The sequence below is a fragment of the Condylura cristata genome, unplaced genomic scaffold (assembly GCF_000260355.1).
Source record: "Condylura cristata isolate star-nosed mole 26May11 unplaced genomic scaffold, ConCri1.0 scaffold00008, whole genome shotgun sequence".
Lineage (NCBI taxonomy): Eukaryota > Metazoa > Chordata > Mammalia > Eulipotyphla > Talpidae > Condylura > Condylura cristata.
In genome coordinates this window covers 845,012-863,636 of record NW_004567109.1, presented here as the reverse complement: position 1 = coordinate 863,636, position 18,625 = coordinate 845,012, and the positions used below count along the sequence as shown (strand labels likewise).

Here is an 18,625-nt window from a genome sequence, read left to right as displayed (position 1 = left end):
GCCGGCTGCTGGCCAGGGCTCTCAGCGCGCCCGCCTGGCGGGAAGGCTTCCGCTTCTGGCTTCACAGCCTCTGCGGCGCTCCGGGGCCGCCCGCTACTGTCATATTCCTACGCTTCGTGATAAACGCACGGAGATGCGGGGGCGGTGCCCGCCCGCCCCCGCGTCTGCCGCGTCGGCACCCACCTGCCCTCCGCGGCGGGCCACTCGGCCATTTTCAATCCACCACGGGCGCTAATCTGCTTCCACCCTGCCGGCCGAGAGCCCGGCCCCACTCGGGGCGGCCTTCTAGGACGTGCCGTGGGCTCGCTGGCATCCTGGCCCCGCTGCCACCCCAGCAGGCTCCGCCCGTTGCCCTTTCGCCTCGCCCCGCTTCCAGCCTGGCGCGCTCCTGGTTCCCAATCAGCCTGCCTTAACCCCTCGCCTGGGGCCGCGCTAGGCCAAGGAGAGAGATTTCGTGACCCTCCGGGCGCCGGGCCACTGCCCTGCTCCAGGAAGGAGCTGCACCGGCGTCTGCCAAGATCACTGCGACCCGAGCAAGGCCTGGCTGGAAACGAAGCTGGGCTTCGCGGCTGGTGCGCGCCCACGCCCGGATGCAGGCCCCCGGCCGCTCCCCCGGCCCCTCACCTGCCTGCCTCTGCCTGCCTCAGCAGCCGCAGAAAAGGGCCAAAGCCGTCCCATCGCTGCGCTTCCTGCACCCGGCAGAGGGAGGCCCGGCCACTCGGCCTGCCACTGGCGCAGCTCCCGACACCCCCACCATGTGGGCTGTGGTGATACTGTCGCTGTTGAAATTTCAGAGGGAAACGGTGGCAAACACGTCTCCGTGCCTAACTGCTTAACCAGTCACTCGTGGCTTAGCCGCTGGGTCCTGGACAACCGTGCCGAAGTTGTCCCACTTCGCCATTTACGTTTTAATTCACCCTGGTTTTTGGAAATAGAGCGTGGGTATGCACGCAGCCCGATTTACTGGCTGCTTCTGACTCTGGCGATGGGAAGAACACGACTACGTACAAATATGGACTCGTTCTCTTCTAGTACTTTTATTATTTCCACTACTTACTTTTCATTTTTAGACTTAGTCTGCTATGAGACAGAGCCTGACTCTGTTTCTACGACCGGTGAGCTGAGTGCCCAACACATGTAAAGAAGCAACAGACCAAGCCCCATCCATCCCCCCCGGCCCTCAGATCGCAAGGCGCCAAAACACCCCATGTGCCCAGCAATCTAGCCCTAGCCATCCCCCCCGGCCCTCGCTCCTCCTGGCTGCCTGCCCCCCTCCCTGCGCCTCCTCTACTCCCCCAAGGAGCCTCCCTCCCTCAGCGGCCCCTCTGCATCCTCCTTTCCCAGAGTAGGGAAACAGCTCTGGCTCCAGCCCTCCCTCGGGAAATTCCACCTGCCCAGTCTGCTCCTTGCAGCTCCCCCAGACCAGGGCCCAAGGACGCGCGTCTCCAGCTAGATGTCCCACAGGGGTCCCGAGGTCCCGACACACATTCGACCTGTGGAAACCTGCTGAGGTGCACGACCCAGTCCCGCCACTGCCCCCCACCCCAGGCAGGGCCTCGGCGCTCCTCCCCTCCTCACCAGCACCTCAGAGGAGGACCCACCTCCCTAGCCGAGGGCTCCTCTACCGCCATGGCTAACCACAGGTCTCGGTAAGCCCTGGCATGGGCCCCCCCACCCCACCAGCCTCCCTCCAAACCCTCCACAGACGTGGAGCAAAAACAGCCATTTTCCAGTAGTTTCAGAGGATGAACCCGTTCTGACTTCTCGGATGATCAAAACAGGTTTGATATGAAACTTTTAATGAATCTGAAATTTTTAAGTCTAAGATAAATCTTACTTCAAATTTTATTTTTTTTAAAGATTTATTCATACAGAAATTGGGGTACAAGCGAGAGGTGTAGGGGCAGTGAGAGGCTTCACCAGAGACAGAGCAGGGAGCAGAACAGGCAGATCCACGAAGTACACTGCTGAGGGGAGCAGCCGGCAGGTCAGGAGAGGTCTGCCGCGCCGTGTGGTCACCTCTGGGGCGGGGATCGAACTCTCACTAAAGTGGCTGCGGCCAGCTTGCAGTGCTGCATCCTAACCAGTTGCACCACCAGGGAGGGCCCAGATTTTATTTTTTTAAAGATTTACTTGTTTATGCATAGAAGAACTGGGGTACAGGCCAGAAGTGTGGGGGCGAGAGGGCTCACCAGAGACAAAGCGGGGATCAGAACAGGCGGGTGGACTGAAACCTAGGGCTGAGGGGAGCAGCAGGGAGCCATGAGGGGTCTGCTGCACCCTGGGGGTTTCTCTCTGGCCGGGAAGCAAACTCATGCTGCAGTGGCTGGTGACAGCTTGATAGTGCTGAGACTTTGACCCCCCAACTTGACTTTCATTCACTTAATGACGTCTTTGAATAAACGGCTCTTGTAACGTCAGTCCATCTGAGGTGAGGTCTTAGCATTCACACGCACGTGGGTATGCGCATGCTGGACAGTGCCCACCAGTCAGTGCTGCCCCCCAAAGCCGTCACCTGGGAGGCGGCACAGTTTGGAAACGTACAGAGGACAGTAGTAACCACCCTTCAGTCCTCAGTGAGAGAATCCTGAGACTGTCAGCAGCAACCCCAAGACCGGAGATGCCCCAACCTCCTTGTGGGCTCTGGCCCTGGCCTGAGGGCTGCTAGAGGCAGCACGGCTGGGCATTTTACCACCACGCCAGGGGCCCAGGGGCTCAGGCTGCAGGTGAAGCACAGGGGGGCGCCAGTGGCTCCCCGACCGGGACCACTGGCCAGCTCAGGCGGTGGTGAGGCGGGGCCCGGCTCCAGGAGTGGACTGGACTGTCAGGTGCGAGCTGGCCGGGGCGCTGGCCCAATCAGGCCTGTGGCAGGGAGACCCTGCAAGTGGTCATCAGGAGCCGGAGGGAACATGACCCCGCTCCCGTCTGCATCGGCCGCCACCCGAGGAGCACCAGAGGCCTAGGCCTGACGCCTCAGAGCTGCGGACACGGGTGCAGGCCAGCGACTCCCAGAGCACTTGACACTGGCAGCTTTGGCAGCTTGGCCTAGTGACCGGCACTGACAGGCGACCAGGCCCTGCTGCCACCTGGTCCAGCCTCTGGGGCTGTCGACAGCCCTCTTCAAACTGGGGCTGGGGCTGCTGCTGTATCACCCCAGCACCCCCACAAGCACCCCAGGCAGCGGGGATGTGGCCACTGGCCCTCACGGGCCGGCCGGTGCCATCTTGGGTGAGCGGCTTTTTGTTTTGGGCAGTTGGCACTGTGGACACTGTCTGGGGAGGCAGTGGCCACCCACGGCCTTGAAAACGGTTCTTCTGTTTGTTCCCGGAGCCAGAGTGGGCTTGCATTTGCTGGCACTGTCCCCGGACGGCTGGTGGCCACAAGAGCCCCTCCTACCGCGGTGTCGATCCCTGCCCCCGCGAACTCTCCACATGGCAGGAGCTACCTCACCGCCCTCATCCAGGGCCACTCCCTGACTAGGGCAGCAGACTGGGTGATGCTTGTTGTCAGTGTCTGGGGGTGGGGAACGGAGCAGATGGCCACAGGGGCGCCTCACCTCAACGACCTTAGGGGACGGGCAGAGGTCAGAGTGACTGATGGAGATGGATCATGGAAGAGAGAAAATGCTACAAACGAGGCTGAAAGGTTCAGGAAGGACTAAGGGGTGGAAGAGGGTCCAGGAAAGCCTGAGACGGAAGCCTCGCCCTGCCAGGCTTAATCTGAATCCACAGTGCCAGTCGCCCAACGTTACAGCGCAGCGCTGCAAGCTGGCCGCAGCCGCTTCAGTGCGAGTTCGATCCCCGCCCGGAGGTGACCACACAGTGCGGCAGACCCCTCCTGTCTCCCCCTGCCCCCCTCAGCAGTGCACTTCATCCATCCGCCTGTTCTGCTCCCCACTCTGTCTCCGGGGAGTCCTCTCACTGCCCCTGCACCTCTAGCCTGTACCCCAGGTCTGTGTGCATTACAAAAAAATGAGCCCCTCCAGATGTCCCTCAGCTCACTGTAACCACAATGTGGCTGCAGTGCGAGCCCCAGATACCAACGGGGCTAGAGGTGGGGCTTCTCAACCCTGGCTGCTTCAGAATCGCCAAGGGAGCTTTTTAAAGTACAGAGCCTGTGCCCCACCTGCGCCCACCCCAGGGGCCCCAATGGAACAGGCCCGTGGGGGGCGCCTCGTGCGTGTGAAACGCCAAGGCAGGTCTCGCCTGCATGCAGGGCGGGTCTCCAGCTTCACCTGCTTCTTCCGGACCCCTGGGGAGCCCTTTCCACCTTTCTGTAAGCTCACTGACGCCCAAGTGCACCAGTCCCAGCCCCAGCACACGCGGGGAGTCTCAGGGTTGCAAAAGAAGTGGAGAAATGAGAAGAAATCTCAGCCACTCCCCTCGCTTGGAACAGCGACAGCAGCAAGGCGCCTGTGGCCCAGGGGCGGCCACGGACGGGCCTATGCTGCTGCTTCAGGAGGCGCGGGCTGCAGGGCGGGGCGGGCTCGGGGCCTCCTGGGTGGGCAGCTGAGCTGCAACATGGGGCACCCCGCAAGGCAAGGTCGCCGCCGTCCACACCAGACGTGGCAGTTACAGACCCACCCGGCTTCTGGAGAATGCTCAAGATGGTCGCACCGCCTGCGTGTCTGCCTTGTCAGTACTTGGCATGGGGAGGGCGCAGCTGCTTCACCTGCCCGCAGCGGGCAGAGGGGCATGGAGGGAGATGCCGCAGGCACGGGGCCGCCCCCCCCCCCCCGGGTGAGGGCGAAGTCAAAGCCATGACACTGGGGGCAGCGGTCTCGGCTGGTGAGCTCGCATCTGAGCAGCCGCAGCGCGCCCACGGGGCTGAGACCAAGCAGGCTCCACTGGTGGGGGTGCTCCAGGGCACCCCAGCTGCTCCAGAGGCGACAGGCTTGGAGAGCCGCCTAGAGAGAGACCCGTGGGGTGAGGCCGGGGCTGCACCCTGAAAGGCCGCTGGGAAGGACGGCGTGACTCAGACACAGGCGGGCGGGGCAGGCCGGGCGCCAGAAGAGACCTTCACAGAGAAGTGCCCGCAGGGAGGTCGCCCCAGGTTTGCTAGTTTGCGTGTGGCTGAAGAGAGCCAGGTCCACAGGAGGGGCATGGTGGAGAGCGAGGGCCGAGGACAGCGGGCCACAAACAGGGACTGCTTTCCTGAGCAGTTCTGATGGGGAGAACCTAAAACCGGGGCTCATGGGCGAGGAGGCTGTTTGTGCTGCAGGTGGCAGGCCCAGGGGACCCGGGCAGGTCGCCTGGACAACGTGGGAGAAAACAGGCAGGGACACGACAGCAGGGGCTCTGGGCTGAGTCCTGAGTCGAGCGGGGAGCCCCGTCCAGTAGGGCTGGGGCGGGGGTCGGCGTGACACGTACGGCAGCCCCGGGGGCAGTGTGGGAACCTCGGCCGCCAGGGAGGCGGGGGCGAGACCACCAGACGCCCGTCTGGCTGGGCGGGGGCTAGTCTCCAGCAGCCAAGAACTGGGGTGCGCGCGGGCAGGCTTGCGGTCCGTCCAGCAGTGGGACAGGAAGGAGAGCTGGGGGGACATTTCCACAACAGGCACGTCCCATGGGGCCTGGAACTGAAGCCAGAGGGAGGAAGAAATGAACACAGGGCTCTGTGGGGGGCGGGCCTTGTGGTAGGAGTGATCAGCAGGGAAGGGGGCGTTGTGGGGGAGGCGCAGGGCACCCTCCACTGCAGGAGAGGCTGCAGACCGCTGTGTGGTGTGCCCGGGACACCGGCTGCCGGGCTCAACACCGCGCCTCTGGGCAAGGACAGCCGGGCGCCCCTCGTCATTCTAAGCAGGACCCCCAGACGGGGGAAGCGCACGGCAGGGCTCTCCACTGGCCGGGCTGCCCAGCCTCAAGTCTGGTGAACGCTGCCCAGGTCGCATCACTGGCAGATGAGGTCGGAAGGGCTGTCGCTCAGCAGCAGACATGGGGTGCACACAGCAGCCCCTGGAACCCGGCACAAGCTCCACGCTGACCGCAGAGACCAGCCACCACCTGGCAGCAGGTAGTGACAGGTGCCGCGCTGCTAAGGGGCCATCCCGGGGAAGCACAGGGCCGGCCCTAGGGTGGCCACTTCCTTCCCGGTGGCCCGGCTCCTCCTCCTCCATCTCCACCTTGCGGGACTCCAGGCTTCCGGGCTCCTTGGGGCACGGGACTCCAGGCTTCCAGGCTCGCTGGGGCGCGGGGCTCCAGGCTTCCAGGCTCACTGGGGTGCGAGGCTCCAGGCTTCAGGGCTCCAGGCTTCCGGGCTCTCTGGGGCGCGGGTCTCCAGGCTTCCAGGCTCGCTGGGGCACGGGGCTCCAGGCTTCGGGGCTCCAGGCTTCCGGGCTCTCTGGGCTCTCTGTTCCGTAACCTCTTCCCGCCTTGGCCTGCTCCATCAAGGGCTCGTTGGCCTCCAAGCCCTGCGCCGCCTGCACCACCTGCTCGCCTTCGCGAGACCCGCGGCGTGCCGAGCCCAGTCCCCCCTCGTTCACTCCTCACCCCCTCTGATGCGGCCTCTGCACCCAACACTCACCCGAAACCCTTCATCACCAAGAGCCCCGTGCCTGGTCCAACGCTGACTCCACCTCAGACTCGTGCCTGCCTGGCCCTCTGCAGGAGGAGAGCAGTGGCCCCAGGGACAGCCGCACCCCAGCGCACAGCCCGTGGACAAGCTGCAGAGCACAGGAGAAGGGGCGGGGGTGGGGCCAGGCTGCAGTCAGCTGACCTTAAACAGGGGTAAAGTAGCCGCGATCATCCAGGTGGGCCCGAGAGACCTTCACACGGAAGAGGAGAGTCAGGTGAACCGGGGCGATGAGGCCGGGGTAGGGCCCCAGGCCGAGGAGTGTGGGCCGCACTGGGAGGACGAGGCCGGGAAAGGGGCTCCCAGGGCCTGGGAAAGGGATGTGGCCGCGAGGCCCAGGCAGGCCTGACCGCGAAGGGGCTACACTGGTGTGTGAGCCACTAAGCCTGTGGTGATGTCTAGGAGCAGCAGATGGAGAAGAGACGCGCCCTCCCTGAAAGCAGACCCCTGGCCCTCCCCGGGGCCGCGCCTCGGCCCAAGCTCAGTCCTTCCTGTCTCCTGTGCCAGGCACTCAGGCCAGCGGCCTCACACCTGCCCCCGGCACCGCTCCTCCCAGCTCCGGCGAGGCCGCCTATGGCCGCCAGAGCCGCCAGGAGAGGCTCTCAAAGTCCCCACTCACCCTCCTCTGCCGGTCCACAGCCAGCGACCTCCAAGCCTCTTAAGTCCCAAGTCCTCACTGCCAGCAGGAGCGCCCACCTCGCCTGCTGTCTGCCCAGCCACCTTCCAGGTGTCCCCCGCTCCACCACAACTAGGGACAGTGGAGAGGAGCGGTGGAGGTCGACAGGTTTCCTCAGACAGCGTGCGCCTGCCTCAGGGCCGCACTTGCACCCCGCCTGGGACGCTGCCCCGACCCTCGGGCACCAGCCGTTCCGTCTCCTGGCCTCAGCCCAAAACGCCACCCTGAGAAGGGCTCCCCGCGCAGCGCCCCGGCCCGGGCACCTGCACCGTCCCTCTGGCGGCCCGCAGTGCTCCTCCCTGCCCGCTCACACCTGCTTTGCTCCTGAAGTGCAAGACCCCGAGAAGAGGCACCTCCCCTCTCTCACGTCCCCAGCCTCCTCCGCAGCGCCGGGCACGAGTCGGCCCTCGGGGGGAAGGCACAGTGGCACCCACACCCGCGCCATCGGGGACACGGTGGGGGGGGCGAGCTGAGCCACGCCGCCCCCCGCCACAGCAGCCTGTTCCCGAGCGGACCACAGCCACCCTGCGCCAGGCGGGGCGAAGCCTGAAGCCGCAGCCGCCCAGCGGTCGCCTGTTTCAGAGGGGCTCTGTGTGCGGCCGTCTCCGAACTGGCGACCTGGTGTGTCCTCGAGGCAGAGCTGCCCCGGAGGTGAGCCCCCCACCACGCCCTCGCCCGAGAGGACGCAGCCTGCAGAGGGAGGCGCAGGCTCCGCGGCTGCAGTCACGCCACCCGTGGGTGCCAGAGCTGGGCTGCCGTGGGGCCGGGCCTGCTCGCAGAGAGACCTACGGGGCCCCTGCCGCCGGCTCCTCCCGCAGTCACCACGTCCCCGCACGACAGCTGCAGCCCCTCCTGGCATCCTCGGCCAACGGGGCAGGGGAGGTGCCTGTCCACACGGCCCTACCGTCGAGCAGGGCGGCCAGACCAAGCCAGTGAGAGCAGCCAATTACACGGAGATCAGATGAAGATAAATGCTAATTCCAAAACACTTATGTCTCATTTATGAAATAAAAATACATAATCACCACACAGCAGGTTCTCCAACTTGCTTGAGGAATGGATTGTTAAAAATGACTGGAAAATGTTTAAACGTAAAAATTTTGAGTAATAATAATTAAAGCACTTAATAAAAATGATTCCTAAAACAATTAAGAGTGAGGAAGTCTAAGCTGTGTTCAAAGGAGCAAAAAGAAATGTTAACAGGCACCTGAACCGAACTGTGTTCTGAATCCAGAAACGGGAGGGCTGTCGCCACGGGTTTAGAGACGTGGCCAGGACACTGGGAGTGACCCCTGCGCCCTGCAGAGCTGACCAGCCCCACTCGTGCCCATGCTCAGAAGTGGACACAGGTGGCATCTCCTTTCCTTCAACTCTTCAGCTTGTAAAGGGGCAAGCACCTGCACGTGCTCTTCCCACTCGCTCTGAAGCTGCAGACCCTGCTGGCAGCGCCGGCTCTCCTGGGATGGCCGCCCTTGCGACCTGGTTCTCGGGGTGGTGCCAGCCCTCACACAGGGCAGGGCGTGACCTGCAACATGTTGTGGACGTGTTCCAGCAGGCCTCGGAACTCCCCCTTCCCTGCCAGCCACCTCAGTGACCTCTCTACAAGGAGGAGCCGCACACAGGTGGGTGGCCTTGCTTTTCCCAAAAGGTGTGGCATGTTGAAAAACTTAATCAGTCATTAGCGCAAGATTGCAGGATGCAGAGTTGAAATACAAAAGCCAATCACTTTCCTGTGTACCAGTAATGAACAGGTGGCATTTGAAATTAAAAACAGCTATTTACATCAGCACACCTGACAACGAAACTCTTAGGTATAAACGTGACACGTGATCGATTTGAGGCACACTATGAAACTGATGGATAAAAAAAACTAAACAGAGGGAGACAGCCCATGTTCATGGATAAAGACTCAAGGTTATCAACAGGTTTATTCTTTTCAACTCGACTGATGGATTCAACACAATCCCAATCAAAATCTCAGAGTTACTGTGCGGCTGTCAACAAGGTGATTCTCCAGCTTATGTGGCAAAGCACCCAAAGAGCCAATGAGTTACTAAGTAAAAGAAGGCCAGAGGCCTGACACAAGCCCACGCAAGAGTCCCCTCCAGCTGCAGCCGTCCAGCTGGCACGCCCTCAGCGCCGCACCCCCCAGTCAGAACACACAGACGAGGAGCCCTCCCGCAGCCGCACCTCCTGCCCAGACACCCACCCGGTGGGCGTGGCCCTGCTCACCCCACCTGCACCGCGCTCGCCCAGGGCCACCTGTGGTTTCTCATCCACCTAGAACGGATTTCACCTCCACTTTTTTTCCCGACTTTCTAAAAACATTAAAGCTGAACTTAGGCTATTTTTTAGGAACTTCTCTTAAAATGCTTAACAGGGGCCTCCCTGGTGGTGCAGGGGTCAAGGTCTTAGTGCTATCAAGCTATCGCAGGCCCCAGGGAGCCGACCACGGGGCATAGCAGACCTCTCCTGTCTCCCTTCTGCTCCCTTCAGCACTGTATTTCAGTGGACCCAGCTATTCTGCTCCCCACTCTGTCTCTGCTGAAATCCTCTCATTCCCTGGCACCTCTGGCCTGCACCCCAGTTCTTGTGCATACATTTTTTAAAAAAAATTTTAAATCCTCAACAGAACTTCATAATGACAATGGCAACCAAGTGCATTATTACAAACAGCTGATAAGCAGAATGGAAAAGCCTGGCAGGTGAACAGACACTGAGCAAGTTAAGTAGGTAGGTCATGACTGTCAGCTTTAGGGTTCATCTGTTTTCCATTGTTTGGGCCAAATGGAGGGGAAAGCAGGGGTACACTATCATGCTACTGCTTCCCCCAAATGCCAAAGAACATCAAAACATGCGTCACATACCCCTACCACCGCCGCTTATCACACCAAGGGCAAGAGCAGAAAACTTCAGATGGGTAATTCTGCATTTGATGACTTCAAGGTGCATGAGGTCAGAGAGGAAAGTCTCTGCGCTCAACCATACCCCATACCCAGACAAGCAGGGCTCATGGGGCGGTCCGGGCGGCCACGAGCGGAGCTGAGGGGAGCAACGAGAAGGCGCGCCAGGGGGCTGGGTGCCCACAAGGGGCTCCAGGCACTTGTGACACACACCCTCAGCCAACCCAGGGTTTCACAGCCACTCGCACAGCACCCTCGGGGCCAGGCGGGGAGGCCCAGGTCTGCACGCCTGCTTCAGCCTTCCCAAGACACTGCTGCCTTGGATTGACTTAGGAGCCTAAGATGCCCATCCAGCTATAACCTGACAAAGTAAGGCCTGGACTAGACATGTGCTCACACACAAACTCACGGCCCAGGTCGGAGAACCGCTCACAACCGCCCAGGCGTTCTTTGTATGGTTTCTGGCCTAATGAGACAGCCCAGACAGGAACTTAGGCTCAAGGATAGATGTGGGTGAGGCCTAATGACACACTCAGAAAAGAGCTTGCTGAGCAAAAGAGGTCTCCAAATAGAACCCCGGGGGGGCTGGGGGGAGGGGCAGGGCCCCAAAGGGCAAGATGGTGCCATGGCAGAACTCAAACTGCTGGCAAATACCCCTTGTTATTAGATTCTTGTTTCCAGAAACAATCTGTTGTGGGAGAACATCACCCCTCGTGTTTAACTAATGCTGTTAATATGAACTTCATTACTTTTCTGATTTCTCTTTATGTCAAGTATATATCTACTTGAGCTTGATATTTGCATAAAATCTCTAAGAATAAAGAAATGTGTACTGACTGAGGGGTTGGTGTTTTCATGTATTTCATTCACCCCACAAATACTCAGGAACACTGACCAGAGGCAAGAAGTGTTCAAGTACAGCTCTCTGATGTAATTCACAACAGTAAGCTTTGGTCAGCACTGAGTTTACAGGAATGTGCTTACTTTAAAGCAAAACTCCTTTCACCTGCTCTGTTCTGCAGCTACGACTATTTTCTCCTGCATTCCTCAGGGCCAAACTGCCTGCCTGCCTGCCCCCCCCCGCCCCCGTCACCCACCTCCCTCACTGATGTGGAGGACACTGGCCCCATTTCCCAACAGCCCAGGCTACCCCGCCCCTCCCCCGAGCTGAGTGCAGACAGGAGGCCTGACGAACCGGCCAAGGGGTTCTGGTGTCTGCTCATCGACACTGAACAGAGCCCAGCCAACCCAACTGCAACAGTGTCATCATGACGCAGGGCAGCAAGGGGCACTAGAACTGCCCGAGGACACTGCCCACACATGGGCTCACTGTCTTAAGTTCCTCACCACGCACAACTGCAAGACGACTCAGCTTCAGAGAACAACTATGACGGTAAAAACAGTTACTGAGGCCACAAATGGCCATCTGCCTCACCCAAAGCAGTGTCCAGTGTTTTCAAGACCTAAACAAAAAGCATCAAAGATGGCGTCTTCCCATGACTGAGGACACAGAACACTAGGTCACACTCCCAAGATGGCGTCCTCATGCCCTGAGACCTGCAGGCCGGATCCAACCCACAAAGACAGCAGCAGGCACACCGGGAGATGCCCCCAGAGAGGCTCCCGGAGCTGCCCAGATGCCCCGGCACCGCGCGGCCCCGCGCCGCTCAGCAGCAGCACAGCAGCAGGACGACCCGACGGCCGGCCACGCTCGCGGCTCGGCTGGCGCAGTACGGGGCCTTCTTCCCTGCCGGGCTGTGACAGCGGCCAGACCAGGAAGGACCCGCTTCCGTCTCTCAGCAGCTGGCAGAGCCCCCAAGCTTCTCCTCTCTGAGCGTGGCTGCTGGGACCTCACACACCCCCCGGCAGCCCCTGGAAGACTGGCCTGGTGGGGGAGGGAGTGGCTGACCCCGAAATCATAAAAGATCCCAAAACGCTAAATCCTGAACACCGAATGCTCAAACGCTCCATTCCGTACACCAGATGTGGGGGCTCCTTCCACGGCCCCCTGTACTCCTCATCAGCTGCGCCAGCCCACAGTGCGATACTCTCTAGCATTCCCTCTGGGGCTCTCCACCCCACCAGCAACCCTCCCGGGGCTGCCACCTGGACCTGGCTTCGGATTCTGCCACTGGTCACGATCGCAGTGGACCCGAAACTCCGTCCACAGATCACGCTCAGAAACCAAATGCTATGACTCCTCAAGCAGGCACCTTCTCCGTTTAGTGCTCTGACCAGAAACGCCCTCCTGAAGCCGCCGAGAGTCTAGGCCGTTCAACCACCAGGCCTGCCAAGCTGACCATGGGGTTCGGACCTGCCGGGCCCCCACAGCCACACCCCCGCACCAGGGCAACCGGAAAAGGATGCCTCTCGGCTTGGCTCTCATTCGGGCAGCCTGAAGAGTCCTAACTGAGCGCCCAAAATGTGGGCCTGTGCTTCCTCACGGCGACCTGTGGCCACACGAGTGCGGCTCAGCCCGTGCGTCCACGTCTGCCGTCAGACAACACTTCCACCGCTAACAATGCCTTTAATGTGAACACCTCATATTAAAGCAACCACAAGCTAAAAACCTCTGGTGTGCAGCTTTAAGATCGATTCCAGATAGCACCCCATCATGTCTGCTGCTCCAGAGACACTCTTAGAGGAAAAACAAACAAAAGAAAAGAGCACTCACAGCTCAAAGACAGCATCACGCGAACCAGACCTGACGTACCTAAGGAGAGCACCCCGCTGTGCCGGCCCAGCTCAGCGGCCGGCTCTGGAAGGGGCCATCTGAGCCAGGTCTGGAGAGTGGGGAATGCAGCGGTCATATTTCACATCAAACAGCTAATGAATGACTAAACAAAAGAAATTTCCAGTCTGGACAACATATATGGAGCACTAATGTGCATAATTAGGGAGCAGTCATTTGTGCAATCAGAAAGCCGTATTAGCATAATTATCCTGGCTCTGGGCCTTCAAAATATTAACTTAAAATGCAGCACCTCTGACGCAGTCACCAGCGAGACACAAGCTCTCTGGCCAGAGTATAAAAATCCAGCCTAAGCTGTAAGTTCTGCACTGGTACAAACTTCCTGCTTTTAAGGTAGTTTCTTCATGACCCAGAGGCCACATGTTAATATTCATCATTAAGAATCAAAACTACTTTCCTAAGAAGTGAATGTTTGCTCCTTCTTTTTAAAAAGTCATGCAAAAATACATCAAGTTTACGTACAATACTTGAAAATAAATGCAAGCGAATGAAAGCCAGAGTGTCCCGCACACTGGGGGCTGAAGGGCCCCTGGGCAGCACAGGCCTGGGCAAAGTCTGCCGAGACTGCGCCTGCCAGGGAGCGCGGCCCCAAGCTGCAGGGCCGGCAGCCTCCTAGCCCGCAGACAGAGCCCCAGTGCCTGACCACACGCCCCCAAGACCAGCCCAGAGACAGGGCGGCTAGTGCGGACCCTCCCGGCCACCTTCTGAGCAGGAGGCTGTTGGTGGCCAGAAAGTCATGGACAACTGCCTGGGTTTTAGCTATGCAGGTAACATCCAAGCGGGACGGAGGACCTTCCCCTTGGAAAGGGGAAGACAAAGTGAAAAGCAGTTTAACTAGGCCTTAAGCTCTCTTATCTTCTAACAATCTTCCTTCTAAACAGACTTTCAGCTTCACCCAACATCTGCATTTAAACTCACAAACACTACTAGGCTCCATCTCTTTAATCCAAAACTAAATTACAAAATGGATTTGCTAAGGACGCTAAAGTGCTTAAGAGTTAGGGATCTTTGATTAGGTCTCGACAACGCCCAAGACAAGTTTCTGAGGATTAATAAGTAACTAGAAGAACTGGGCTTGGCTGGCAACAGGCGGGAGTGGGCGCTCCCGGCCGGATGGCAAAGCCCCCTGCACCCCTGCGCCCCCTGCCACGCATACAGGCTTCTGGGCCCGGGAGTGGAACCACACAGCCCCAGGCGCCACAAGGCCAGAGTCAGCCCCCCGCGCCCAGCCACCAAGAGACCCTCGCACCGCGGCGCAAATGCGGACACGGGCACCCACACCGGCGCCTGAGAGCAAGCGGGGCTTCCGGGGGCCCCGGCAGGCGGGTCCACGGCTCGCCGAGAGCCAGGCGGTCTCGCCGCAGCTCCGGCCAAGCCAGGAGGCGCCACGTCCATGCCAGCATGGAAGGCGAGCAGCAGCGAGGCCACGGAGCCGGCGCTCCCGGCTCCGCGCCCACAGGATCCTGCGGCCTCCACGCCACGATCCCGACTTCTCCCAAAGCCAAAAGAAACAGAAAAACACCAGCGTCCCCATATGGCGGTGCCCGAGCTCGGCGTTGCACCCCTAGAAAGCCGCTGCGAGGGGCCAACAGGCACGGAAAGGCCCCGGTGCCAGGACAGGGCGCCCGCCCGCCACCCCTCCCGTGCCGGCAGCGTCTCCAGCCAGCACGTCAGCCTCAGCAAAGCCCCGTTGACATTTCCTGTTTCCTGCCTGTGAACTTGCCCCAGCGAGGCGTGGCCCGAGCCCAGCAGAGCGGCGGGCGGTCAGCGGGGCCTGATTCCCACCCTCTCCGCCAGCTTTGCTGGTGTCTCGTGAACCGGGTTAGTCGCGGCCAGGTCGTCGCCAGACAAGCGTGGGAAGGTGAGGGCCTGACTCCGAAGTCCCCCCAAGAGTCTGAAGCCAGCGATGTGGAGCTTCACCGACTAAATTCCGGACACGCTGGCCGCTCAGGCCGCGGGCGCACCGGTTGCCAGCGACCCTGATGCCTCGGGCTATCTGGTTTCAAGCCACTTCCAATGCGGCTAAAATAAGCTGCCAATTCCACGGGAAATATAATACTGAGAAAGTACGCAGCTACGGTGTGTTTTGTTACGGGGGCTAATGCAAAGTAGTCTGGCATCCAATTCGTGTTTGAGGGACTGAAGAAACACACCCAGGTTTTCGAGGATTCATCCTCCAGTGGGCCAGGGAGTGACCTCCAAAGCAGCCACCTCGTTTCAAGACAAATAGATTGTTCTCACGTCTAAACTGCTTGAAATAGTGAACACGTAGCTGATTAAAAGAGGAGGTCTCTAAACTAGCCGCCATCCGCAAAGCAGAAGTACTCTAAGGAGAACTGGAATGTGCGCGAGCCACCCACGCACGGACCTTCAAAGGAGTTTAATCAGCTGAGACAAGGGACAGAGCTGTGCCGGCTCAGTGTCTGCATCTGTAAACTGGCTAAGTAAAGGGACTTCCGTCCTCACAACTCCCAAGAAAAGCACCCGAGCCAAGAAGTCAGAGCTGAGCACTCTAGGACACCAGGCCCCGAGGGATCACCCCCACCTCAAGCACCCCTGGGCCAGGCAGGCTGTGCTGGTCACTGGACTTGAGGGTGACTGGAAGCAGCCAGTGCCCCAACCTAAGTGCCTCACCCTAAGGCTGAGGGACACACGCCCTCCCCAGGACCACTCCTGCTCCCACCCGCACGGACATCAGCAGAATTCAACAGCAAGAGAGGACCAAGCAAGCCATGCGCCGCCAGGCTCCCAGACTGAGACTGACCAAAAATGAAGGTCGCCCACGGTCAGCCGTCGCTCGCTCTGCTTCGGCAGTCTTTCTCCTCACTGGACGCCAAAAACAGAACCTGCTACACACCCTTCGCTTCTCATGAAAACGCCTACCGCGGAGATAAAGCTACCCAGGCAGCGGCCCGCACAGACTTCCTTCATCGGGGAGGGTAAGAACTGACCGCTAAGAGGCGGCGCCTCCCCGCGCTGCAGAAACCCCGGCTGCGGACCCACGCGAGCTGGGGGCACTGCGGCACAGCCGCTCTGCCACGACACCGCAAGAGCTACGTCCGGCAGGGTGCAGGCAGACAGCCGCCCCACACGGGAGCCGGGGTGCCAGGAGCCCAGCCACACCCACGCACCCGGAGGTCAGCGTGCACACCTGACACGCTCAGTGCGAGCCAAGCAGATCGCAGTCTGAAACCTGAGTTTCTGTCAAATGCAGTTTCTCATCGTTTGTAACTTCCTACTTAAATATTCTGAATTTACATCTAACAAAAAGTATTGCTATATGCAAAATGACCTAATAGTTTGCCCTTAAAACAAGTACACCCCTAAAAACAGAAACGTGTCTACCTCATTAGTGTTCCACCGGTGCCTCTCTTTGGGTAAACTTGAGCATTTCGGCAGACATTCAAGCAGCTTTTTCGGTAAAAAGATTTTTACATGACTACTATTGCTGTTCCCATGATCATCTATAAAGAAGAAAACAATACATTCAGAGAAAACAATAGCGAAAACCTCCTCCGAGCGGCGGTTCCGTGCCCGGGAGCCGGCGCCCAGCACGCCCCTCCCGAGCTCTGGGTTAGCACTCAGGTGCACTCTGGCCAGAGGTGGCAGCAGGGTCTGGTCGAGAATTCTAGAATAAGGTGAAGCTTCCTGCTCCAGGGCAAGCCAGTGAACAGGTAACATCCCAGCAGCTGCCCCAGACCAGAACGTCACTTTTAAAGGTTCTTTCCCAACTTTTCATGAAGCGCATCAGAAGTGTCAAATAATTAACCTCATAAAGCCCGAAAGTCTTCTATGCAACGGATGAAAAGTTTTCAGATTTTTAGGGAAGGATACTCATAATAAAACATGGCTATTTTATTCATAAACTAATACCGCTTCGTCCCCTAGAATACAAATGAGACTTATCCCTTCAAAAGCAAATCACAAATCTTATCCACATAAGGAATTTAAACCTGCAGTTAGCTACTAGGTGATGCAGAAGCTGGTCTTTCTAGCCTAAATCTAAAAACATATCATTTTAATTAGCGTGATTTACATACACACAGCTACATAATCACTGTTAACTCTTTTGAGGGAGCGAAAGTTCGTTACTTTCATACAAAAGGACTAGTGGGTAAGCAAACCAGTGTACTGCCGCTAGTTAGACGCAGCTGTTCCCTTTATCATTTCATTCATTCATTTACAGATCATTTATTTCATTCCTGTAACAGTTACAGGAATGCTCAGTTCAAAACCTCTTCCCAGCTCTGCACACTTAGGTCAGCTTAAGTTACCCACCCGAATTTTCCCAGTGCTGGCCGCAGGAGCCCGCACCCCAGCGAGACAAGCCGCCGCACCGGGCACCTCGCTGCGGCACCGCCCCGGGGTGCTCCAGAAAAGCGCCGCTGGCGTCACCTGACGTCAGTCAGACAGCACAAAACGCCCAACTCTGAACTCAAGAGTCCAGGAGGCTGGCCCAGGTCTGCTACTTTCTCCTTGTGTGACCTTGGGTAAGTTACTTAATATTTCTTGTTTTCCCAAATCCAGGAGAATGGGATCAGCAAACAGTAATTCTCCTCCAGCACTGCCGGATTTACGATCATTCATATTCCAGTGCCTGGCATCCACTAACTTAAAATGCCTTACAATTAAACAGCCGTAGGCAGGAGGCTGCGGGTGCTAACTAGTTAATAACGTTAAAAGCAAAACAACATTTTTTCCAGTCGCTTAATATAATTTTGTTTGATACCGTCTATTTCTGAATGTGAGAAACATAAAAGAATAAAATCTATTTTCTACAGCCACAATAAAATCCTCTCCAAACATTTTTCATCTGATTCACACATTTCTTCTCAAGGAAAAGATCTGGACAAGAAAATATGGGCACAAAAATAAAAGCAAAAAATACACACTGCATCAGATGGAAGTGCTTCGCAGGGAGGAACTGAAGAGTGTTGGCACGCTAAACCCTTTTTGGTCCATGACTATACAACCGAATGAGTTATAATGCCCATCCTTCCAGTCTATAAACAGCAAAAAAACTTAAAAACTGACTGCTTCTAAGAATGCAAAATTTAAATGTACAGTAAAATTAAGGTTTTTAATTTGATATGAAACCAAAAAAGGAAAAACTACAAACCTGCCCAACTGAGGGGAAGTTCATAGAAAGTCCTGTACTGACGACACACTGCCCAGCCTGTCTCTGCGCGGCGGAGCCAGCGCGGCCGCCTGCAGGGCCGCTGGAAAGTGCGGGCCCGCCTCCGCGGCCGCCTGCCCCTCCCTTCCCCTAGTGCTTTCTCCTCAGAAGCGGCGCCTGCAGAGGCCTGACAGCAGCAGTGAGAAGCCAGGATCCAGACTTGATCCAGCGCTCACCGCTCGCAGGGGTCGCAGACGGCACCTCGCTCGGCCCCACCCCAGGAGCTGAGCTACGCTGACGGGACCTGACACTGGAACCGGCCCGCAGCTCCTCCAGCGCAACGGCGGGAACTTTAAACCCAGCTCCTGCGGCTGCACCTGTCACCACAGCGACGACGACGTCGCTGCAGCCTCCGGGAGGGCCAGCTGCCCTGAGGCGCTGACAGTGTGTGCGAGCGTGTGCGAGCGAGCGTGTGCGAGCGAGCGTGTGCGAGCGTGTGTGAGCGAGCGTGTGCGAGCGTGTGCGAGCGAGTGTGAGCGTGTGCGAGCGAGCGTGTGCGAGCGAGCGTGTGCGAGCGTGTGTGAGCGAGCGTGTGCGAGCGTGTGCGAGCG

General features: G+C 58.6%; 1 protein-coding gene across 1 annotated transcript in view; it reads right to left on the bottom strand.

The window, feature by feature from the left end:
- LOC101619831 overlaps window positions 1–18,625 on the bottom strand; it is a 102,029-nt gene that overhangs the window by 5,097 nt on the left and 78,307 nt on the right. The window contains exon 7 of the mRNA XM_012722062.1: window positions 16,244–16,362. Coding sequence (XP_012577516.1) covers window positions 16,244–16,362 — 119 coding nt within the window. The remainder of the gene's footprint in view (window positions 1–16,243; window positions 16,363–18,625) is intronic.